Source organism: Carassius carassius, chromosome 32 (genome assembly GCF_963082965.1).
Source record: "Carassius carassius chromosome 32, fCarCar2.1, whole genome shotgun sequence".
Taxonomy (NCBI): Eukaryota; Metazoa; Chordata; class Actinopteri; order Cypriniformes; family Cyprinidae; genus Carassius; species Carassius carassius.
Window position 1 is genome coordinate 7,687,515 of NC_081786.1, and position 27,400 is coordinate 7,714,914.

At 33.4% G+C, this 27,400-nt stretch overlaps 1 protein-coding gene across 11 annotated transcripts in view; it reads right to left on the reverse strand.

Annotated features, from left to right (window-relative positions):
• Window positions 1–27,400, reverse strand: part of LOC132112569 (neurexin-3a) — a 280,631-nt gene that overhangs the window by 10,368 nt on the left and 242,863 nt on the right. For 9 of the 11 annotated variants that reach the window (XM_059520110.1, XM_059520100.1, XM_059520105.1 and 6 more), the window contains 3 exons: window positions 22,670–22,759; window positions 21,089–21,393; window positions 1,561–1,645 (listed from right to left, as the gene is read on the reverse strand). In XM_059520110.1, the coding sequence (XP_059376093.1) occupies window positions 1,561–1,645; window positions 21,089–21,393; window positions 22,670–22,759 (480 nt within the window). The remainder of the gene's footprint in view (window positions 1–1,560; window positions 1,646–21,088; window positions 21,394–22,669; window positions 22,760–27,400) is intronic. The other 2 variants (XM_059520106.1, XM_059520109.1) reach the window with 1 other exon arrangement.

Here is a 27,400-nt window from a genome sequence, read left to right on the forward strand (position 1 = left end):
TGATGAAAGACAGTGTGCTCATTACAGGCCAGTAGATAAAACTAACAGGCCATGAAATGGCTTTGGCCTCTAGAAATCATCTGATGGCACACTGTTCTTCATGTTGTGCGCTGGTCGCTTTTCCAAGATGGAAAATGTGAAATTGGGTGTTTGTTTAACTAGGGGCACATCTGGCTTTCTGGACTTTTTAAATACATTTGCTAGTTTACTTGCAGTAATTTGTAATCAAGTTATAGTCTGATATTTCATATGAAATAATGCATTTCATAGCATTTTTTGGTGCAAATAAATAAATAAAAACTTCCAAACATATATTTGGGTAAAATATTTACTTCAATAAATGTAAATAATTCATGCAGATATTTATTGTTTAGATGTTTATGATTATTTAGCTTCTTTGGGAAAACAATAAAATATATTATAAAAGCATCAAAATAAATGATGAAAGTATGGTAAAAAGACTTGATGTAATACATTTTATTGTGACCTTCATGCCATCGAAAAAACTTTGAAATCTGTTCATTTTAATAAAAATCAACCCCTTGGATATAAAAGTGTCCAAAGTTAAAGAAACACCCAATTATTGTAAGTGGTAGGGTTTTACTCAAATTCTAATGAGATTCATTTGACCTCTCTGGCCGGAATCATACATTTTCAATTATATATAACTCCAATCAAAAAATTGCATATTTCACAAAAGACATGACAGACTATTTTCTCAAAGCTACAATTAGTTTTTTTTTTTTTAAGCCAATACCCAACTTCTCACAAATCTCTCTCTTTCTCACTATCAATCTAATCACAGAATTGTATTTTTCATATTTGGGTTGGAAAATATTAGCAGAACAACTTGTTCACACTGAGGCAAAATGATATAGTTAAAAATAAGCATAACGGCACAAAACAAAAATTGGTACACAGAAATTCGATGATATCTGTTCTCTATTACAACAAGTTAACTTAAATCAAGCCTCTTGAAATGAGGAGACAGAAAGTAATCGAAAAGACTGCTTGAACAGCAATTAATCTAATTGATATCACTCTACTATAAGGCTGAAAGCAAAGTTCAAGAGAAATCTCAAAATGTATCATGTGCCAAAATGCAGTCCACTATCACATGGCAAAGAAACCTCAGTATGATACATTTTGAAGCATCAATGCAGAGAACATGTCACTTTTCTGTACTAATTTTGTACATATGCAATCATAATTGGCACTGGGGACAAAATTAGTAATCAGTGTGATCATGTTAACCACTTCGGAAAACCCCATGGCCAAGTGTAGCTCGTTATAAAAGTTTGAGGGGAATGATTTGACATTAGCTCTGATTCAAGGCTACTGAACAGACTAAGCATTAGAAATCCATTCCTATTTCTGTTTTGTTTAGAATATTTCTAAAGATTTCCTACTATATTCATGTCTCTATATTGGTGTACATGGGTTGGATTGGAAAAGGAAGTTACACTTTTTCTATCCATGGGGGGAGGCGATGCTTTGAGGATCTGATCCTCAGTTGCAAATGAAAGGCCACCACATAGAGGCAAGCAAAATTCAACTGACCTAGCCCACCTGCATGTCCTTCGCACTCAGCAAAGTCCTCGTCGTCACTGGAGCATTCGGCTGAGGAGACCATGTCATCTGTGGTCTATAATACAGTGAAACACACAAACAGGACAACAGACAAACAAAAGAGAGACTTGAATGCATTAGACTGCACCACCATAATGTAAAAGAAACTTTTTAAATAAAGTTTCGAATATATTGTATAAGCCCAGATGCATTTTTGTGCACTGATTTTGACATAAAAATATGTGGTGTGCATGACACAAAAAAACTTCCAAGAAGGCCTTCAAAAAAAAAAAAAAAAAAAAAAAAAAAAAGGACAGACTGAAAAAAAAATATATATATATATATATTTTTTTTTTTTCACTATTTTATTTGTCAAACATTATGAAGATAAAACATGGACGATTATTTCCATTACAACAACTTAAATTAACAATACGATACAAACACACACACACACACACACACACAAAACTTCCTTTAGTATGATTTATAAGATGTTTTCCTCATAGGAAAAAAAAAAGAAGTTTCCATTAGGTCAAAAATTTGGTATTACTATACTTGGGGAAAATGAGGTCAATACCACACACACACACACACACACACACACACACACACACACACACACTTAATTGTGTCTTAAATACATTAATTAAATGTATATAAAAAAAAAATATATATATATATATATATATATATCATACAACACTTTCCATATGGACCAAAATATACAAAGTTTGTTTTTCAAGAAATAAGTAAACACTGAAATAAGTACGTAAAATAAGTAAGTAAATTAATAAATAATACATCGATTTAGAACAAAATGACAGTGGAGTTTCATTTTTGGGAGAACTATTCCCTCTGAATGGAGATGAGAGTACCACGCTCTTATTAGCAGCTGAAAGCATAATCGAATTAGCCACAATATTTCATAAATGAATATGCAATGAGTCTGAGGTTTAGGGAATTTAATAAATGACAGAAGTTTCCGAGGAGCTCTGCAGGAACAGAGTAAGCCTCACGTAAGCCTGCTCGTAAGTCAGTGTCATTATTACCCCGTCAATAAACATTAATTCACCGGTGACAGACAGTGAATGAGTTTGCTTAGCTCATCTCGGGTGTTAATTCCAAACTTTTATTTTGAAAAACCGCTCACGTCAAACATTTATACGAGTCACCTCCATCTCGCCCTTTCGAGAGTCTGCATGGATTTCCCATCACTGTATATCACGCCACTGAGAGGAGAGGACCAAACACACAGCAGCACTCTGAGATTATCTGTGTGTCTCCAACGTCTCCCGCTCTGATTTATCCCCAGCACTCTCCCTTACTCATGCCAAACGCTGAGGTGAGCTCGTTTTTCACACCCTCTGCTTGGCATCTCTTTATTAGGAGCAGATTAGAATGTGGAGCAAAATAAGTACTGCCGTAGACCAGGTTTAGGAAATTTTAAATAACACAGGGAGCAATGGAAAGTGCAGGGTCATGAATATGATTGGGTTTGATGGAATAATAAAATGTTTTCACTCTATATTCTTGGTGGAATTTGTTGGAGAAAAAAAAAGAGCTTCTTTTTTTCTCTCCTAGTTTTGGTATGAAAATGGTGCAAAAATCCATTCAAATGCACATCAGGCTGGGCAGAGGTTGTGCTTCACACTGGCGGGGTGTGGAATATCGCTCTATGTGAATAGAAAATTATTCATTGAATTTATATTTAGTGTGGCAAACAACTCATCTTCGTGACTGAAAGAGGAGGAGGATATCACAGATGCAGAAAGCAATGAGAAACGTAATTGACTGATTGCGGAGAAAATGTGAAATTATTTCAGGTTTCTTCCTTGAACGACAGCATTTAATCTCATAAACCGCTCCGAACAGAACCCGTGGTTGGTATTCGTTATCTAAACGTTACTGACACAATAGCCGCCTTGAATATGTATGTCTATGAATACACGCAGACTAATGCACAGGTACAGATCCTGGAATCATTTAGAAGCATTGAATATCTCAGAAGCCGCTCTTCATATCCTCTTATACAAAAACACGAGCTCAACGTTGAGACAGGCCGAGAATGCAGTGGAGAGCTGCTGCATTATGTCATTTGATACTCATATATTGATACTTCTGTTGGGAAGGAGAAAATGGCCTAATCCACATATTAACAATGTGAGAATGTGTTTTGGAGGCATTTAAGCCTTAAACATTCATCTGTGCTGAAGAGTCTAATCTTTTCCCCTCCTTCTCTCACGCCCAGTCTGACAGTGACTGGAACTTAATATTGAACTCCTGGAAGATTAGCTTGTTCTTCACTCTTCTCAAAGCCGAGAGTGTAATGCTTCATGGTGTCTGACAGATAAGCAAATCCGGTTAAATCCGATCAATTTATTTTCAGTCTTAAGGAAATTATACATTATTTAAAGAACAACGTATTTAAAAAAACAAAAAAAGTATATATATATATATATATATATATATATATATATATATATATATATATATATATATATATAGATCAATATCTGTTTATTGGTTTTTTGTTATATTCAATAAAGTGTTAAAAAATGCCACGATTATAATTTCAACAACAAACTTTGGCACCTGAACTGAATAGGTTCTAAACAATTTATGATTACTAATTAAATTAGTAAATTGCTCAAAAATCATCATAAAGAAGGTAAAAGATCATATAACCCAGATTACATTAAATACAGCTTCACTTGGGGCGATGACAAACTCTTTTTATTTTGTGCATTCAATTATTAGCTTCTGAGAATCAGGATTATTAAAAGTAAAAATAACCCTTAAACCACAGAATACATTTCTGTTAATGAAATTAAATAAATGTTTATAAAAAAAACATTTCATGCAACATTTCACAATTAAATTTTTATTCTCATTTTGAAAACTTAAAATTGTATGGGTCAAAATTATTTTTTTTTCTTTTATGCCAAAAATCATTAGATCATGTTCAGTGAAGATGAATTTTATATACCGTAAATATATAAAAATTTAATTTTTAATTAGTAATATGCATCGCTAAGAACTTCATTTGGACAATTTTAAATGTGATTTTCTTAATATTTTTTTCTTTTTCTTTTGCACCCTCAGATTCCAGATTTTCAAATAGTTATATCTCGACCAAATACAGTATTGTCTTATCCTAACAAACCATACATAAATGGAACGTTTATTTATTCAGCTTTCAGATGATGTAAATAACACTCCTGAGAGTGAAGAGACATTTAGAAAAACAAATGTGTGTGGGAAATATGCAGAATATTAATTTTATTGTTTAATTTTGCAGCATAAATTATTCTGGATCCTGAAAACAAACCAGTTAAAACTACCGATTTAGTAAACACCACACTGATATTGACTCACAAATGAAAATGAGAGGGACATAAGTTTAGTATGCTTTACTGTTGTGTACCTTAAAATAGTGCACCCGTATCACATCTTCATAATGCATATTTTCTTAAGTTTTATATCCACTGAAAACTTGTGGAAAGACATTTCAGTTTTATCGATTGAATTATCAACTTCCACGTATGCAACAGTTTGACATATTGAATGGACTCTCAAAGTCTCACTTCTGTTCACATCAGATTAAATATGGTGTCTGCTCTGACTAAAATCTATGGCTTGCTTGCATTTCATTTTGAATTATAGCTGACTATACAGCTGTACAGGATGAGGACTACATAGCTTCAGATGACAGGGCCCTTTGGACCTGTTATTCGTCTGGCCTGTTGAAAATGAGCAGCTCTGCTGTGTATTGAGTTTTAGTGAGCTGTCTGCTGGCCTGCTGAGGCAAAGAGTGAAATCTGATTATTCTACCTTGACAAGGTAACGGTCATTATAGACAGGCTTGTATTTTCACCCTGGAGCTTCTGTGAATTCACATAAATCAGAGTGGACTGACTGCAGATATGAGCAAAAAGAGCCTGTTTGTGCAAAATAAGAGTCATGAACATACAGTAATGTTAACAAAACTGAAAATGACTGAAATTTGAAAATGCACATAAAATCAAATTTTAACAATTTGTTGTTAATAGGTAAAAAGATAAAACTATAAATAAATGTAAAACAGAGGCATTTTCACTAGTTTTCTCAGCATTTTGGACACCACTGTATATATACATTTAAAGCTGTCACTGTATTTAGAGATTTTCTCTTTCTTTCTCAAACCAGGTATAGAAAGAGAGCTCTGCTCCTTTGAATACTGTGGATAGCAGCCCTTCTGAGATAAACTCATTTGTGACTGTTACCAAAGGCTGGACTTCATCAAAAGATGGCTATTCTGCAAGAATAATAAAAGGGAAAAAAAGCCCTAGATTATCACAATTCCATTTGGAGTAAAGTGATGTGAAATAGCTGTTAACACAGTGAGTGGCTCGAAATCAGACTGGAAAATTAAGAGAGAGACACCGATGGGAGTAACAACTTTTTCTGAATTCTCAAATTTCAATCTAAACCTCTAATCTAGTCATTTTTATTTTCATAATTTTATAATATAATATAATATAATATAATATAATATAATATAATATAATATAATATAATATAATATAATATAATATAATATAATATAATATAATATAATATAATATAATAATTTTATAAAAACAGCAGTTGGGCACAGTCTTTCAAATATAAAATTGTTCACATTAATAACAAATTAACTTAAAAAAAAATCCCATTTTATACAATTGTGTAAAGTGTAATTTCCTAATTTTAACTCTAAAATGTATTATAAAAGGTCAAAACAGTGATGTTACTGCCAACTAAAACTAGAACATAGTTTTCATTAAGTGAAATATGAAAATACATATATGATAATTGTACACTTAATTAAAAAAATTCTGAAGTTTTGCCAGATTAATTTGAAGTGCTAAACTAATTACCTAAACTAAAACATATATATGGTATAGTATATTAAAGCTATATATATATATATATATATATATATATATATATATATATATATATATATATATTTATAATAATGACAAAAGAAAATGACTAAAGATTAAACTAAAACATAACTGAATATATAAAATGAAAGCTAATTTTCAATTAAATTAATTAATTAATTAATGGTATAACAGTATATGAACACTAAATTAATACTGGTCCAAACAAGAGATATTCATATTGAACATTTGACCATTCTTAAAAAATTACGGAACAAATCATTAAAATATAACAATGACTAAAGCGTGCAGCTTAAAGGGACAGAAAAGTTCCTGTAATTGAAGGATCTCTGATATATAGCAATATAAAAGAATGGTTCTGGCAAATGTGGCATGGCTTGGCAACTTCCAGTCCACTTCCTACACAAAGCCAGCAGTCTGATTACGTTCTTTGCCTACTTATGGCAGAATACCCTTGCAGCTGCAGGGCGAGATGGTATTTTGGGCCTGTGACATTGTGGATGTTGGTTAGCATTCAGCTCTTTGCCTCAAGGCTTGCTCTGTCTATGCAAATCTGCTTAATCAATGCAGGATATTTACCATGGCTCTGCTCAAAGATAACTGACAGCCTGGGTGAGCCGTTCCAGTGTCCTATTGGGTACAGAAAGCAGGAGGGAACTACAGAGTGACAGAGCAAAAGAGGCAAGCATCCCAGTTCAGCTGAATTTGGTTATTCCAGAAAACCCTAAGGATGTTTATGAAAAAAGAAAGCCATGGTCTTTTCGGAGATGTGATTACACAGGGTCTAGTCAAAGCCTTCTAATATCAAAAATGCTCTGCATCAAACGACAAATGGAGCATAAACGAATGCGGAAATAATTTGAAAAGCAGTATAACTGAGAAGAGTTGGTCCAAATGCTCGCTGTCGCACACTGATGTAGACAACAAAGCTTAACATCTTCATTGCTCATGTGCATGTAATGTTTCCATTGAAGTGAAAAAAGAGTCTTTGAAAAATGTGGCTTAGCCGCTCTATATGTTTACTATAAATAGGTGGAGCTATTGACAGACGTGTTGGGTGAAGACTTGATAGGAAGAACTGATATCACATTATGTGGCTTTCTAGCAAATTCAGCTGCGTGGAAGATTAAATGGATTCAACAGTCACCACTGACAGTAAGGACACTAAAACTGGCTTTTCTTGCCATTTGCATCTCAAAATACAGCAAAAATGTGACCACTTAAATTTAAGCCGCTCGTTTTGAATTCAATGAAACATGCCACAAAAATGGACTCAAACAGCCATATTTAGCAAAATGACACCAGCAAGCTTTGAGGAGAAACTCTTTAAGAGCTAAAAGGGGTCACACGTCAAATACATTGCACTTTTCTTAACCTGAAATTACTGTGCTGCATAAATTTGCGACTTAATACGAAGCGTTTCTTGTAAGTATAAACATGTCTGAGGTGTAAAAGCTTAATAGTCTCGGTGCTTGATGAAAAGCTTCACAAATTTAGTGCTGCTGACCCGTAGACCCCCCAAATTACCTATTTCTATTGATTCATTTCGTTCATTTAGCTTGTCTCACGGGGTGATTTAATTGAGGTCAGAGAGCAGCTTGTGAACAATACAGGACATTTCATTAATAACACTGAAAGAAGCGCAGTGTGAACACAAGAACAGACTTAAATACATTAACGCTGAAAGCCTATTATCAAGTCTTGTGAAGCCCAGTTTCTCTTAATTTTCACTCAGTGCTCAATAGTAAAATAGTTCAATGCTGAAACAATTCTGCTGATTATTTTCCGCCTTTTTAGATTGAGTTGGACATATTTTCAAAATCTGCACAAGTAAAGCAAAGTCGAAATGCACATAGCACAGGATCAGCGCATCCTCTGCCAAAAGTCTGTGCATGTAAATCCTAGATATAGGAGGCAGTGTGTGATTTACGCTCCAAACAGAAGCCAGATCATTCATTTCACAGGAGCCCCTCAGTCCTCATCGATTATATAGCACCAAGGAAAGTGCTGATTCTGGAATAATCTTTGAGATTTAGGAAGTTCCTCCTGTCATGTTTTTATGCCTGTTTTTGATTGAAGACATTGGTATGGTCGAAATGTTTGATGCCAAGATTTAGTGGGAATTATTGGGAACCGAGCTAACTCTGATGTCACATTCAGTTAAAACAAAAGTATTCTGAAGTTAAAAAGTCATTCTGATTAGATTCAACTTTATTGTCATTGCACATGTATGATGTCATAATCAGTCGGAAAATAGCTATTATCTCATGCCATAATCAATGGGAACAGAACTGAGCAACATAAGCAGTGGGAAAATAACTCATTTTGATGTCACAATCAGTAAAAAAGACATTCTCATGTCAAATTATTGGGTACAGAACTAATTATGGTGCCATAATCAGTGGGAAAAAACTAATTCTGATGTCATAATCAGTGGGAAAAGAACTAACTGTGGTGTCATAATCAGTGAAAACAAAAGTATTCTTAAGTTAAAAGACATTCTGATGTCATAATCACTTGGAATAGAATTAACTATATTGGCATAATCAGTTGAACATTTTTTTATTCTGATGTCATAATCAATGTCAAAATCAGAATTGATATTGTCCAAATCATTGGGAAGAGAGGGAATTAATTTGTCATAATTAGTAAAAAAAAAAAAAAAAGAATTATGATGCCATTATCAGTGGAGAAAGATATTCTGATGTCACAATCAGCGTATTTCATAATGAGTAAAAATACAGCTAATTCTGGTGAAACTTTGCAAAGAGAGTCTACTTCGTTTGAACAGCATTTGAATACTGATATAAATACAGTGCGATCACAGCTCTCATGTTTAGAGCGTACATGTAGCACTTTGGTGGCTAATTGAATGGATGAGACAGCCTGATAGCTAACCAAACAGGTCTAATTAAATGAACTTTCCAATGAAATAATTTACAGCAGTAGGGTAGAGCAGAACGGTGAATCAGAAATAGCTTGTGTGGTAGCGTATATTCTTTCCTAATCACACCCTTGATTTGTTCGTAGGAGGTGAGGAGTTTTTCACTTACACGGGAAATACTGTAAACGTCTGTCATTTTAGCTTGACTAAAACATGTCCTGCTCTAAAAAGGTTGGCAAACAAACAGATCTAGAGAAACAAAGCTTTTTATATAGTTTAAATGAATTTATCTGAAGAACAGCTGTGTTAAAAGGTTTTAGAAGTTTAGGTAAGCTTAATCGTGGGATATACTTGTGCGATTTACATTTTCAATTAAATATGAACATAAATGAAAAGAAATCCTTATAGCTGATTTAAAAAATACATGGCTAATCTTTAGCCAAATTATTTATAATGTTTTAGATATTAGCATTTCATCACCAAACATGCTATATACTACTGTTAAAAAAAAATTTAGGATCAGTAAGAATTTATTTATTTAAACATTGATAACTATATAAAAAAATATTTCTGAAATGATTTCTGAAGGATCTTGTGACACTGAAGACTGCAGCAATGATGCTAAAAATTCAGCTTCATAAATTGCATTTTTAAATTGATTAAACAGTTATTTTATATTGTAATGATATTTCACTGTTTTACTAGATTTTTTTATCAAATATATTCAAAAGGTGAACATAAGAGATTTATTTCAAAAACATTTATTATTATTATTATTATTTTTACAGAACCCCAACTAAATTTGTAATCTAAATATATATATTGTCAATACACAGTTTACTAACTGATTATGGGGGTGATCTGAAATAGAGCTGAAATGCCACACAATCGTGTGATTCAAAGTGCTCCAGCCATGCCTGTATTTCAAACATCTTCAAGAGGTGATCAGCAGCTATTAAGATAAAAGCTCCACTTATTATGTAATTAAGATCAAATAAAACATCTAGTTCGTCGCTTTAGTGACCTTAACCCCAAATGATTCCATGTAGCTTCAAAAAAGGAGGCAGACAGAAGCAGACATTAAAACAAAAGTTTCCTGACTCTGGTCCTCAGATAATCATCTCCTTTTATCCCTCCTGTGGGTTTCTCTGGCCTTGATGCTATTGTGTCTATCTCCACTTTGGCAGTACAAGGAGTGAACAGCTTGTATTACAAACTGAATCAATAAGAAGAGAGAAGATCGGTTTCAGAATGATTCAGAGAGTTCCACCTCTCTGATGACAGCCATTTGACATCTTATCGCACATCGTGTTTTCTCCAAGAAAAAGGCCTGAGTGATAATAGAGGCGTATCTATATGATGAAAGGACATCAAAGGCTTAGCACAGAGACAGAGAGAGAGAGAGCGAAAAAGACAATATTTCAGTAATGGATTAATTTGAAAACACTTTGATATGAATATGATATGATCAAGATACTATCAGATAAATAAATATGTAAATGCTATTCCTTTGATATAAATATATAAAATGTAACCAACTATTAAATCATACTATATGTATGATTTAATAGTTGTATCATAAGATTTATATGATATTTTTCATATAAGATTATTGTAGTTTTTAAAAAATATTCTACATATTTTCATATTGAATATTGAATATATATATATATATATATATATATATATATATATATATATATATATATATATATGATGGTATTTATCTATTTCATTACTTTAAAAAAATATGTTTAAGCTTATAATATATAATAAAATAAATAAATAAATAAATATGTAAATGCTATTACTTTGATATGAACAGATCAAATTTAACATCAACTACATACAGAAAAAAAATGGTGTAGGATATACTTTGCCATTATTTGTACAATTTTCCTAGCAATTTGAGTGAAACTGAATTAAACACTGAATTATACATGACATTTTGAAGTAGAAAATCTGATATAGCATTTTCTTGTAAAATATACTAAAATAATCTTTGGAAAAAAAAACTGTCAGGTTTGGCAAAATGTTAGTTTTAGGCATTTTCTTGTGTATGTGTATTCAAGTACATTTAAAGGTAATATTCAGACATTATTTTAACATTCAGAATATTTTAAAGATTTATTCTTGCGGCTGAACGAATGTGTAAATGCCTGCTTCACTGAAGTACATCTTCATTTCTCTCTTTGTATCTCACCTGGCTATTGACTTTCTAAGCTCTCTTTGCTCACTCTTTGCACTAAAATTGCTTGCAGCAAGGACTCACTCCAGAAGACTTCATTTTGTTTTGTACTCTTGACTCTTTTTTGTGCTGCATGGCAAACTATAATCGTCAGGAGCTTACGCTGAAGCTTTCAAACAGCCACCGTACATCTTCTTGTTTACACGAGAACAGTCCTGCACCTTATCTTTAATCACTTTCTGGCTGAGGAGGGCAAGGTCGCATGGGACCTTATGACAAACTATCTCCCTGAGCACTCCTCTTTGTGTCCTACCTAAAAAGCAATACGCAGTTTGTTTCAATTATAGATTTAAATCTAAAGTGGTGTCTTTTATTATGCTGTGCCTTTTTAATTTGAAGGGGCGATGGAAATGGTTTTGGGAGACGGAGAGGTGCATGTGGTACTGTCTGGATGATAGAGGCAGAAGACAAAACAATGGCACAGGAACACAGACTTCAGACAGCACGTACAAGTCTGATTTCATTAACCAGATATCAGAATATGAGGAATCTGTCCTCATTAGAAGACATTATTATTATTATTATTATTATTTTTAAATATGAATAGAAATTTATTATTTATTTTTATGAAATGCGCTTTAGAGAACAGAGGATAAATAGAGAGAAAAAGAAAGAAAAAAGTATAAAATCCAGAGATAACAATAAAAAATAAACATATATAAAAACATATTCAAAATATATTCATATATAATCAAAATATGTAAACTATTATTATTATTATTTATCAGGTTTAAGTACATTTTCATTAATTTCTTAAAAGATTATATTGATTTTTTCAAATGATATATAAAAATGTATAATAATTATTATTTTTTATTAATTAATAGGTAATTGTTATTAATTACAAATTTATCTGATGTAAAAAAAAGTAGATTATCATGATACCATTTCACTAAAAATATAAAATATATATTTTTTAAATTAAATTTAATCAAATTAACAACAAAATATTTAAATGCTATTACTTTAAATTATGTATAATAATAATAATAATAACTACAAATAATAATAATAATAATAATAATAACAATAATAATACTAATAATAATACTAATTCTTATTATTATTTTCAAAATTATTGTTTATGAGAAATGATTTACTATACAAAGTATATTTTCAAAATGAAAATTATATGGTGAAAAAGAAAAAAATATTAATGATGATATACATTTCATCCATAAAAATATAAAAATATTTTTTATTTAAATGTAATTCAATTAATAACTAAATATTAAAATACTAAAAATAATAAATACTAAATTATGTATAATAATAATAATCATATTACTATTTTCTTAATTATTATTTATTAGAACAAATACAAAGTAGATTTTCTAAATGAAAATGGTATAGATATTTATAAGTTTCATTCATTTTATTATTATCTTAATGTATATATATATATATACAGTACAGACCAAAAGTTTGGACACACCTTCTCATTCAAAGAGTTTTCTTTATTTTCATGACTATGAAAATTGTAGAGTCACACTGAAGGCATCAAGGGCTATTTGACCAAGAAGAAGAGTGATGACTTGGCCTCCACAGTCACTGGACCTGAACCCAATCGAGATGGTTTAGGGGTGAGCTGGACCGCAGACAGAAGGCAAAAGGGCCAACAAGTGCTAAACATCTCTCGGGGAACTCCTTCAAGACTGTTGGAAAACCATTTCAGGTGACTATCTCTTGAAGCTCATCAAGAGAATGCAAAGAGTGTGCAAAGCAGTAATCAAAGCAAAAGGTGGCTACTCTGAAGAACCTAGAATATGACATATTTTCAGTTGGTTCACACTTTTTTGTTATGTACTGTATATAATTCCATATATAATTCCACATGTGTTAATTCATAGTTTTGATGCCTTCAGTGTGAATCTACAATTTTCATAGTCATGAAAATAAAGAAAACTCTTTGAATGAGAAGGTGTGTCCAAACTTTTGATATATATATATATATATATATATATAATTATTATTATTAAAACTTCATTGAATTAAAGTACTGCAAAAAGTGCTTCAAAACATTTCAGACCAAATCACTTCTGTGATAGGTGCAGTACAGAGGAGAATCTTTGTTGAGATGCTGCCTAAATGCCATTGCTATCGTTATGCAAACTTGTCCATTCCCAGTAGCACCCCTTGTTTGTTACTTTTATTTGGTATCACGCCTCAAGAGGAAATAAATTGGAGTAAAGTGAAACTCGATTCACATTTCAATACACTACTGTGGCCAGGAGATTGGACTCGCATCATCTACCCAAGGAGCGCCTTGATACGGCTCCCATAGCTTTGGCCCTTTCAACTACGGCTGCGGCGCATTTCAATAAATCAAGGCCGCCGTCTCTTAGGGATAGCGGCGTCTGCCCACGCGTAATATCCTAGTCCCACGTGGCTCGTCAGGGCCTTCTGAAACGTATCAGTCCTCTGCACCACAGCCAGCTGTCGGCCGCCTCCAACCTCCATATAATTGGATTCTAAACACAACTCTGGAGAAATATTAGTCTTTATTGTGGTAGTGCAGCAACTCCTGTTGCTGACAGTATTTTTTTCTGTCTCAGTGGATCGTGCAGTTAACCCCTGAACTGTCTGCCAGCTCTCATGCAGAAGAAAGTGTACAACTTTTAGTTTATGCTAGACGTATTGCACATAAGCACTTAGTTTTTGTGTTTTCTAAATGCAGATTGTTATGCGTGCACGGTGAAAGTCAGCATATGCATTTTTGTTTTTAACTTTTTTCATTTCAATGGAAGGTAAATTCTGTTCAGTTACATGTTAATTAGCAGCTGCAGTCCAAAACTGCTAAGCCCCGGTTAACTCTACACTTCATTCATGAGGAAGCAATTAATATGCAAAAATATCCATTACTTGTTCTCAATGTGGACAATTACGAGGGTCCCAGTGCGGCAGCTTAATTAAATCCACAAAAATCATGTTTCCTTGAGGTACATCACAACGTTGCAGTATTTTGTTTGTTTCTCGACATATCCTCCTAGTAACAACACAGCAAGAGATGCTAGCTGCTGTGCACAGCAGATGCATGGTGACAGATAACGATCCCTGGAATTGGCCACATACGTGTGTCTTACACAGAGTCTGTGTTTTACAGCTTAAAAACAGGAGCGTAAATACTTGTCAAGACCAGCCGTCTGCATTCGCTGCACTAAATTAGAATTTGCGCATTCAGTGGTGATTAATCTTTAATTCACATTAAATAGTCTTTTAAATCGTTAAATTGCATTAGAGGATAGTCCAAATCAGAATAAAAATCATGTCATAATATACTCACATTCATGTTGTTCCAAGCCTGTATGACCCTTTATTTCAATAAATCTTGACTGGAGCACAATAAAATATCATACAGTTATTATAAAAGTAGTCTATATGACTCGTGGGATTAAACCAAGACCTATAAAGCCATAAAATGGTTTGTCTGACAAACAAAATGATATATAAACCAAATATGACTGATAATTTTCACTGAACCACTGAAACCGTATCACTAAACCAGTGAGTTGAACTTGAAAACTGGATCTGCAACAACTGATTCACATTAGTTTGGTAAACTGGAATAACTGATCCATTGTAAAGAACTGAATCAAAAGAATGATTTGTTCACGAATCAGACATCACTTTTGATACTTTTATGGAGCTTTTTTTGGCATTTGTGAGCTTAACAGCACCAGTCCTGATTCATTTCCATGACACTGAAAATAATATTCAGGATATTTTTCAAATAAATTATTCTTGTGTGTTCCACACATAAAAAGAAAGTCACAGAAGCAAGGAACAATTTTCATTCTTTAAACTTTCAACTTCTTTAAAATATGAAAATAGCAAGTCCATTTTAAAAATTGCTTCAAATGCATCGATGTGTCCTGTTCAGTTGCTTTATCGTTAACATTTACAACATCTTTAAAACAGGTACATCAAGTCCTGTCTTACTCCATTATTCTCTTACACAAAGTTAAGCTGAAACATTAATAAAATCAACAATACCGTAATATGCATTATCCATCCTAATGCCCAGCGCATTAAATCATTCTGTCTGGGATCCTGTTTAAAGCAAATAGAGCACTTATGAAAACATGGCTGAAAGTGGGCTAATTCGAAGAAAATCCTTTGCTGTGTCTCACTAAGGATTTGATCCCCTCTGGCACACGGTTCTTTAATGTACTGCATTTTAGCAGTGCAGCAAAGGAAAAGGTTTTGGGATGGAACGACCATAAACGCCCAAATATCCCTCCTATTAGAGGCCGAAGGACATAGGAGACCAAATGTAGTCCCTCAGCTTTCCGCAGACATGAAATGAAATTGCTGCCTTGAAATACATATCATTATTCCACCCCTGTGATATGAAAATGTGTGCAGCTCAATTAACCTACCTTACATCAATGATTCAGATGCCCAGAGGAAAACACACCCCTCATGTGTGAGGTTTACCATCAGTCCAGCCTGGCGAATAATCTCAGATTCATTAATGACATAAAGATAGACCTTGAGGTAAAGAAAAAGTCAATTTTACAAACTTTCTCCACATTAAATATGGCTACAGTCTAGCTAGGGATTCTTCTGAACATGATCAGAGATTCAATTCCCTAATTTTCTTTCCTCCTTTAAAAAAAGTTTTGGGCTTCTAATTTTCTAAAGCTTTCTCAACATGCTGCATAGTTCTTCTGTCAGCATAATCCAAGAAATCACATTTAGCTACATCTTTTCTGTTTCTGCACCTTTCTTAAACACTATTAAAACAAGAAAAACCCTTCCTTGTGATCTGTCTCTCAAGACTCCTCTTCCAGGCGGATCTCTTTGAAGAGCAGCAGAGTGTACTTAAGGAAACCCCGAAAGAGTTCTACACTGAGATCCGCACAAGCTTGGCTTCTTTACATCTCTGAAGCCCTGGTCTTAATTAAGCCGAATAAACCACGCAGACCTTGTTCCAGTTCAATGCCAATGCAAATGTCTTAAAAATAGAGCTCTCGTCCCAACACAATACATATAGGGGATTGCAGTTTATAATTATTTTCCTTCCCCAACTGTAACAGACCACTTGTTTACTGATCCTGTTTGCACAAATTAATATGAGAAAGCAAACCTGACCAGCAGCCTGTTGACATACTAGACTGATGAACGCCTGAATCTAAAGATGGGCCAATAAACGTGGAACGAGGATTTAAAAAATGAATACATAAATAAACACGTTAGAAACAACTGTGGGTGTATTATTATCTATTTCCAAAAGCTTAATTCCAGTCCACGTTAAGTGACACCAACAAAATGACTCTAATACATCACACGTCTTTCACCTTTTCGTACGCAATATGTGACTGTGACTCGTTCAGATAACAGATAACAATCTATGGCTGTGTTTTCTTAAACATCTATTAGCCTCATAAGCCAAACAAGACCCACAGCAGTGGTGCTTTCCAGAATGCGTCACAGAGAATTGTTTTATTCTCAAGCATTGCTCTGCTCCAGGCAGACGCATGTTCTCTCTTTACCGCATCGTTTGCATGCGTTTTGTCTGCTTGTGCTCAGATTGTAATGTGGTCTGATGCTTCGCTGAGCATCTATGGTTTCCAGCTAAAGTCAAAAATGGTCAACTTCAGCTTTAATGTAAGTGGACATGTCCATCTCCGTGGTTCACTATGCACTGGGATGCCGCACGTTTAGCACTGTCAGATATGCCGACATCCTATCAACAGAATTTTGTCTGGTACCCAAAATAAGTGTTTTAATACATTTTGTCTTGTATTAATAGTCTTCTATCAGCCCAAGATGAAGATAGAGGACACCATGGAAGAGCCAAAAGCAGAAACAATGGTTGAATGAGCAGAGAATAATATTAGTTCTGTCAGGACCACTATCGTCAAAATAATTGACACTAAGCATACAGTTGGGATTGGCGGTATGGTACTGTTCTGGGTAAATGCTGGGTAAAAATAACCCCCATCAGGTGAAAAGAACAAAAACTAAATGTAGCATCATTACTGTTATCATTAATTTTCTTAATGACATTTTAGTGTAACAACATTATTCAAGTTAAAATGAGTCTGTTTCAAGAAACAAGGTATATCAGAAAGCCAAATCCTGATTGTGATGAAAGGATGAAAGCTGGGGATGTAGGAGGGTAATTTGCTCCTGAGCAAGTAATAAGACTTTAGGGATGCTGTGACAGGCATTGTATTCCTATAGGTAGATGTGGATAAGCTGAGAGTCAGCAGATGCAAGCTTGACTCATGTGACCTGCCAGAACTTATGCTACGCTATTAAAAAAAAAAAAAAAATTCTGTTTCACTGCTCATTTACATGACAAAACATTCAGCCAAAAATGGGAAACATAAACATTTTATGTGTTTTGCCTGTTCATTTACATAACTACACGTTTTGGGAACTGAAAACACAACTACTGGCCTGGCATACGTAATACAGTGTTTTTGGCTGTTTTCGAAGATATGTGCAAATGTTAATCGTTTTAAAGACATTGTCCTGCATACATGAAACTTTTTTAAAACTCAAGGGAAAAACCTTTCTGTTTTTGACTACATCGTTGTCGTGCAAACGTATCCTCAGTCAAACTTTCTCTGACCAGCACAAATCCACCAAGTGTTTTAATATTAAATTAAAAACTTTAATGGAAAATTATGCTTTACAACAGTATCCAATGATGTAAGTAAATAAAATAAATACAACTTAAAATAAACTTGAAAACATCTCTAATCTCTTACTCATGGAGACACATATAACTTGAAACCACATAGGAATGAACAACAATGCAAAAATAATCTAAAATATCTTTCCGTTATTCCATGTATGAATCAGTGAAACAATTATATTAACACATTCAAAATGCTTATTTAATGCTGTTCAGTTTATTTAAAAAAAATTCAAACAAATCAGAGGTTTCTCATTTAAACAAGATTGCATCATGCATCTGATTTGAAATGTTATTCTTCGGCTTAACTTTGTTTTCATTTTGAAAGATGTTTCAATCAAGTAGCTCAAAATTATACATTTCCCATCATGCTTTCCACAGGGCTAGACAGGGAGAGTAAATGTTAAAATAAAGTATTAAATAAATAGAGAGACTTGTTAATGATTGATGTACTGTTAAGTTGATATTACAGTAAAATATTTTCTGTTATGTTGGTGTTTTTGAGCGAGTTACTATTGTGATGTCTAGCATATGCTTGGGTTCATTGGATTCAATGAATTGGGTTCAATTCAAGTTTGCCTTAATAAAATATCCACTCCACTGGTATAGTGCTAAAGATAATCAGCAGCATCTTTATCCTGCCAACATCTAACATCATGTGTAAAAAAAAAAAAAAAAGAGTTATATTTAGCTTGCTAGTATGTTGTTATAAGTGTTTGATTAAATCATGATTCAACACTATGGAAACATGTTATCTCTACACAAATACTAATTTACTAATTTACATTTTCTTTCAATTATGATGCAATTAACAATTCATTTTCCACAAAATTAATTACTTAACCAAAATTATGCATTTCGAATTTAACAAATGATCAATAAAACATTTGTAGCGCCAATTCTCATAGCATTAGTCATTTGCAAAGTTTCTTCATGCGATCAACTGTGGGGGCTTCACGATTACAAATGACTCTTGCCAAAATGTCTCTCAGACACAGAGGAGACTGATGGCTTTAATATCACTTCCACCAGCTCAATTTGTACCAGGATGCCTATGAAATGGCCAGTCTAATCTCATTTCGCCAAACCACAGTGTTTTATTGGCTCCCGGTCAAACTTTATGTGGGCGACACTCTGTTTGGTTGTCAAGAGTGTGCGAAGCTTTGTTCGCCTGCTCTTATGTCTTTATCTAAAGGACGTGGAGAATTATAAACAATTCTCTTCGGTTATGAAAAACATGAAAACAAATGTGTGTCAGAGAGGCTCTCAACCTTAATACAATTAAGTCGTGGACACTGCATGCGCTCGTGTTAACTGGAGCAAGCTGTTTGCATACTGTTGGAAAATAATTCAGACACATCTGGTTGAGTGACTTCTCCTAAATGAAACAAAAGCCTCTGTTTTGCATATTAATAATTTTACATCCCACACAGACACAACGTATTGTTGTTGTAATGTGTTTACCCTGTCCACATATGTGATATACATAACCTGGGCAAGGTCCAATCATTGTTTCTGATTTCAATACCACAGTTAAATTTGCATCTGCAAACTCAAAGCTAAAGAAATAGGTCTAAGCTTGACAAATAAGCTCACTGGAAATCATTGGACCAAACTGAGAGCATAATAAATTAAGGAGAACGTTGTCAGGGGCACCGAGACGTTCTGCAGAATGGAAGGTGTAGATGTGCAGAAAACCACCCAAAAATCCATTCCGGAGATTTATTTTCCATGTTGTGTTGCAGGAAATTTGGGTCCTCATTTATTTGAATTGTAAATCTGTGCCCGTTTATTTGTGGTGTAGTCCCCAAATCAGAAATGATGAGGAGATGTAGGCACATATGGAAAAACACATGCCAGTCACATAAACACAGCATTGTGTTAAAATCGTGTCTGAAAAATTTGTCTGACCACCTAGCAAGAGAAAATCAGTCGTAGACCAATTTATGCTGAAAATTAATGATAAGTTAAAATCAGTCATAAGTACCATTCACTATAAGGACAAGAAAAATTATATTTTAAAAAGTTCTGAGAATAGGAGTATAAATTACAATTATGCAGAAATTAACAATTGATCACAATTGACTTAATCACACATTAGACCAAGTTTTTATGGAAAAAAAAAAAGTTATAGTCAGTCTTAAGACCCTATCACACAAAGGATTTTAACTATAATGATTATGATAAAGATACTTTATCTTATTATATATATATATATATATATATATATATATATATATATATATATATATATATATATATATATATATATATATATATGTAATAATAATTATAATTTTATGAGAACAGGGAAGTTCACACCTTAACTATAAATTGATAAACAATAAAAAGTCTGAATCAGAATGTACTCAATTTTAAAAAATGTAAACACTTAAGTGTTAGCACTTAGCAGACGGCATAATTCATCCATTGATGTAACAAGATATTTTATAAGACAAAAAAACAAAAACAGCACTAGATGAGGTGAGTATTTGTAGCCAATTGTTGGAAACAAAACAGCAAAAATAGCAGATATGTGCTTTTATTTGTCAAGCACAACTCAGTAAAAACTGATTTGCACATGCAGCTTGTGAACAACAATTTCTCTAAATTTATATTAAAATAGATTATGGCAGGCATGTGCCCCAGTACTGACGAACTGTCAGAAAAGCAGCTGGACACAAATATCTTTATTTTTATAGTTGAAGTTCTTGAACGGCCTTCAGATGAATAACTTATATGACTAGTCTCAGCAGGTCCCACTGATGTCTTTATTTTAATTCGTGCTTGTGAGTCTAGGATCGTACCTGTATTGTGGGTGGAGTGCGGTGTTTCCTCGTGGTGGTGGTGGACATGGTGGTGGTGGTCTCGATAAAGGTGGTGGACATCTCCGGGGGGAGGGCCGTGGTTCTGGCTGAACCTGCGGAGGGAACCTCCCCCACCAGGCGAACGCTGCCATTGATTTTGATGTTAGGGTTGCCCTGAGCAGCCATGTTGAGCACTTTGAGACCGTTGTAGTAGAGTCCAGAGAGTTGGCCCTGAAATGGCCTCTTGCGATCTGAACCACCAATTCTTATTGTGGCCTGGGTGTTGAATATCGTTAACTGCCGCCCTGAGGATGTAAGAAAGATCCAGAACATTTCATGGTTATGGGTCGGTATAAGAGCACAAAATATATTGTTTGGCAAGAAGATTCATGTCTCTTTTAGGCACTTAACCTACCCAGCCAAAGTACAAAGACTTAGATGGTTGGGCTGGATCACTATGGCTTAATTTTCTTCCGAAATGCTCAGGGTTATACTACCATGAGACACGTCGTAAACATTTGGAGGGCCAGACTATAAACCAGACCCATTATGTCTCCCTGAATGAGTCTAGCTACAAGCTCATGATGGCTGCAGTAAGTTTTACTATAATTGTCTTTATGAAAAAAGATCATCCATACTCTTAAAAACAAAATGTCTTATGACTGGCATATTAATCTATTCTGAGATAAGAGAAAGATTAACATGATAGAGCCATTCTTACTGTAAAAATGCTGAAAAAATGTCTTGGTTATAAACACATGGTATAATGTACAAATCACTGATTCGTGGGGCATCCAATATAAAAAAAAATAACAAAAGATAATAATATTTTGGGATACATTTTGATTTAGTAAAAAATAAAAAGGATTATTTGAATACAATTAATGCAGAATTGTTGCTATTTTAAAAACTAATGACGGATGAAACATGTTTTCAAACATGTTTTGTCATATGTCTAAAATAATAGACAAAATATTCTGTGGTTGTGAATAAAAGCTTTGCAGCATGACACAGATCATAATTCAGAAAGAAAGGGAAGTAAATAAACAAACAATCATCCCTTCACTTAATTTCTTGAGTAATTCCAGTGATTATAATGAGGAGGGCTCCTGATGATATGCAATTTATGTCTGAAACAATAATCATGCTGGCGATTTCTTCTCGGATGATACTTCCTGCGCAGCCACAAGCTGCTGCCTGCAACAGCTCTTGTATTTCATTACACCTTGTCTGTCCACCTTTCTTTATATCAGCCAGAAAGTCAAGTGAAATTTATGTTTATGTTAATTTGTTTTAATGTTTACATTTAAAACATTCATAAAAGGTTTACTAGGCCAATGCTGAACCATTAAACAATGTATGTATTATTTAGTCTGTTTAAAGATGAATACAAAAATCAATGAGCATTGAAAAGGAAAAAAAGAAAAACAAAAATTTGATGGGTGCAACACAATATACAATATAATTATTTATCTATGTATTTAAAATCAACAAATTGAACTAAAGAAAAATTGTAAAATCTACAGTATATATATATTAAAATAAAAAAAAAAATAAAAAAATTAAAAAGGAGGAAGTTACCTTTCTCCTGAAGCCATTCCTCTACGGGCCGGGCATATTTGAAAGGAATTTTCTTATTGGCCATTTGAATTCTCTCATTATCGCTGTTACCTTGGAAGTTTAAAAGACATCTTTAAGAATCAATAATAAGAATCAATAATCACGGTTATAATACTCATTATTACATTTTCTGTCAATATTTATATTTTAAGTTATTTAAACACTTTTAGAAGAGTTTAGTCATGTAAATTTATGTCCTTTTTTTGCTGTTTGTGTTCATAGTCAGTTAATTTTCTTTTTTCCCCTCCAGTAATGAAACACTATTTAAACTGCATGTCTACTCCATCTTCTCTCGTAATTATATCAATCATCACCAGAGTTGATAAAAACATATTTATAATAAATTTGGTTCATCTGTAAGAGATGCGTAATGAATGCCAGCAGATTAGCTGCCTGAGGTCAATTCATCTATCCATCAAAAGATGACAGCACACACTCTTTCATGCTTCACATACTTATAATTATATACACATTAATGTGATTGCTACTGATGCCGATCAATATTTAAAAAATTTCACACAGAAAACCACATCAATAGTCATAATCATACAGCACCATTGACAAACAAGAACTAGACAGCAGCTGCTTCTGTTTTCCAAAGCCACGGAAATTATATAGTTGTGAAATCATGTTTGATGAATGAGCTGGAACCAACGGGATGCAAAAGCGAGGCGCGGGCCTCCACTCACGAGATGCGTCTGGGGATGTTTGTTTTAATGGCAAGCCCAAAGAGCCATGCTGATATTCCATGTGACTGTGGGCTTGTGGATACACAGCAGGAAGCTGATCAGAGGGGGTTCTGCATGTCATTCGAGGACAGGGGGCCGCAACGTCGTGCTGTTACAACAATGACTTCGAGTGCTAAGGGTGGCACGTCACTGCAGGATGTTGTTTGAGCCAAATTTCAGGACTCCAAGGAGGGGTGTACCAGGGGGCCAGCCTAAAGGGAGCCTCCATCATTGGCAGAGCTGTCTTCAGACAGCAGGAAGTGCAACCAATACCCTCAAAACCTGGGAACACGAGTCACACACTTCTGAAGCCCAAGCGCTCGGAGGTAGAGGAACAAAATAAATCAAAACAAAACTTTTGTGTTGCACAAAAGGGAAGGATGAGTTCTGAGACACGTCTACCAGCAACCTATAGTACCTTCTTTAGTGATATGCAGAAGACAGAATATCACTCGGTATTGGAACAACAAGTAAATTAGGGCTGCACGATACATCGGAATATAATTTACTGTGCTATGACAGTCGCAAAGGCTGTGATTTAGTTGAATATCCAAGTGAAAATATATGTCATGCATATATTTATTTGATTGCTGTCCATCAAAAAAGCCTGACGGCTTAATGTTTATAAAAAAAAAAAAAAAATAGAAAATAAATTAATTTAATGTATGCATGTGAATGTAATTTTAGAGTGTACTGTACAGAACTAAAACTTCAAATGAAATTAAACCCATAAAATAAAATAAAATAATGAAAAAAGTTAAATGAGAATCAAAAATGAAAGAAAATAACTTAAAAAATTTAAACAATTACTGAAAAATTAAATCAGAAAATATAAATATATATATATAATTTTATTTTTTCTATGCAGAAGCACTGCCCAACAAAATCACCCTGATCATTCTAGATTCAAGCTAATCAAGTCATCTGCTGGAAATTCCTGTTTCTTTTATTTTTATTTTTTATATTGCAGAACAAAAATAACTGAAACAACAGTTTTATCAAGTTTTTTGCAGCCACGAAGTAAATGACACACAAATGATACTGTCTATTTAATGGGGTACTGTCAGAGTAACCCCAGTTAAAGCCACCCGTGTGACCTAACCTGCAATCCTTGTGATACAAGTACAGACACTTAACCATGTGGCAGCACCGCAGACAGATGTTGCAGGTGGCTAGCAGGGGACGCAAGCACTGGACGTGTGGGACGGCAGTGGGACAAGAAGAGAGCAGATGGAGAGAACGAATGGGATGCTTATTATCAGAGGAAAGCGAGAGTACTGCCGACTGAGGCCATGACCTCTCTCAAATTCACACGCACCACACACATAGCTTTTTCCCCATTCCCTACTATTATATTCCCAAGCCCCAAATTCAGTTTTACCCTGGTAAAGAATGTTTTGTACTCTAAATAGATCCTCAAGAGAGGCAATATCAACTGCTATCATTCTAAGCTCTCCTGGTGTTAGGGAAGTCTGATGGTGGAAACTCATTAAAGATGGGCTCATCCAGAGCTTTGGCTATAGACATCACAACACTGGATCCTAAAAATAAACCTCATATACAGTTTACAGTTTAAAGGAATATTTCATCCAAAGATTACAATTCTGTCATCGTGTACTCACCTGTACATGAGTTTTCTTAAATAATAGTTGAAACAAAGAAAATGGGGTCCAAAACAACATTGGGCCAGCATTTTTATTGTTAACTAAAATTATTGAAATTATTTTAATTTCTAAAATAAAGCTGAAATAAAATCCCAAATAACCTGAATTTCTAAAACTGCTAAAACTGAAATGATAAAATAAGTAACATATGATATATATTTTTAAACAAGGATAAGAATGAAAAAGCACATAACAACATTACTAAAACAAATGAATAAAATACAATATAAATATTAGATGAAAAAATGAATTCTTAAAAAATTACAAATTTGACTAATTACTCAAAAAATATTATTAATACTATTTCTAATTACTAAAATTACTAAAGCTGAATTTATAAATCAAGTAACAACATTTCTTTAAAATTAAAAGAATAAAAATGACAGCACATATAATTACCTAAATTAATAAAATACAATATAAATATTAAATAAAAAACTAAATGACTAAATTTGACTAATTTATAAAAATAATTTTAATACTACTGAAATTAAATTACTAACATCACTTGAAAACATAAAATAATTATAAATTAATTAATGTTACATTTAAAACCAAATTACTAAAATAAGAATAAAAATATTAAATATTAAATAAAAGCTGATTCAAAAAATATTAAGTACTATAATAGTATATAAATAATTAGTATAATAAGTAACACTGCATTGGACCCCATTTATTTTTATTACAATCACACTGAGATATATATTTTAAAATATCTACACTGTGGTGTATGAGAGATGAAGGTTAAACCTCAGCCTGAATTGTGCCTTAATTCTGTTTTCTTCTCTCCTTTTCATGCCTATCTAAGCATTACATAAACCAAATGATTTTATATCCAAAACCAAAAATGTATAATATTTTAGGAGCTTTGTTGCCGTTTTTTCAGGACAGTGGGGTTAGGGCTGGAGGACTGCCTGGTACACAGTCATTTGTGGAATTGTGCTGCTTTGATCCAGCAGTACAGAGGGCATGACACCTTTTCTCACTCCTGAGAACATGAAAGGCTCTTTGAAAATGAAACAGCACTAGGAGGTGTTAACATGGCACAGGATCACACGCTGTGGGGGAGTTTTACTCCTACTGTGATTAAGTTTCACAAACACATACAAGAATGTGAGATATCTCTGCATTTTAATTCCCTTTAATTCTAAATTAGAGGAACCCTCAATGGCTTTGTGGTACCACGAGTGCAAGCCAAAGAAACCCTAGATTGCTGCCACATTTAAAATGTATGAGATATTTCATAGAAATTGTTATATTTTTGTATATTTAGACATGATAAGTGCGTTGCTCTCTCTCTGTAGAAAAGGCTGCTAATAACAACAACTCAAAATAATTAATGAGAACAACCGTGTGATTGTGAACATTCTCCCTTTGTAATCCAGCAGTGTTGTGTGCAGTTTTTCTCTCCAGTGATAAATTGCTACGGGACGCCACTGCCGTCTCGCTAAAAACAAATATAGCTTATTGCATGAAACCATCGGTCTTGCCCAGTATTATTTGAGCCTCCAAAATAAAATAAAATAAATAAATAAAAAAGACAAGTTTTAGGGGCCTAATCCACTTACAGACCTATGTATATATGCCACTACAATAGTTATCCAGTGTTGTTATTGTTAACTAAAATTAAATGATGAAAAATCATTTTAGTTAAATGAAATAAAGATGAGATTAAATAAAAATCAGGATAAATAGATAAAAATCTTAAAATTAATCATAATGACAAAAGGACATAACATAAAATTACTAAAACTAAACTTGAGTTAAAAATAAAATACGAATTGAAAATATAAAAAATAAAAGCTCATTCTAAATATGAATATAAAATGTATTTATTATCAAAAATATTTATTATAAAAAATATAGACCAATATTTTTTCATTCACACCGTGCATAAATTTGGGAATGTGAAATAAATTTAAATCAACTTGAAATCAAGCCTACATTTTTAAATTATATGTGCATACCAAATATTGTGTTTCTTTCCAAAATACATTGCATTATGGAAGTAAAAAGGGTTGCAAAAAAGGCACAAAATGGGGTACAGTTGGCATCATTTCCTCATTTCAGGCCAAGGTAAATGAGCACTAAAAGATTTGAAAGTCTGCGGTCTCCTGCATGAAAACTCCAGTTACTGTGAGTGAAGAACTAAATATGTCACTCTGTCCACACACTTAATACACCTTTAACTTTGACAAGGAGAAATTTTGAAATTTAAAACACTCTACTCTGTCTAATTCTCCCTCTCCAGTCTCCCAGAGCACTCTTCCTACTTGGCTTGTATCTCAATCGAAAGA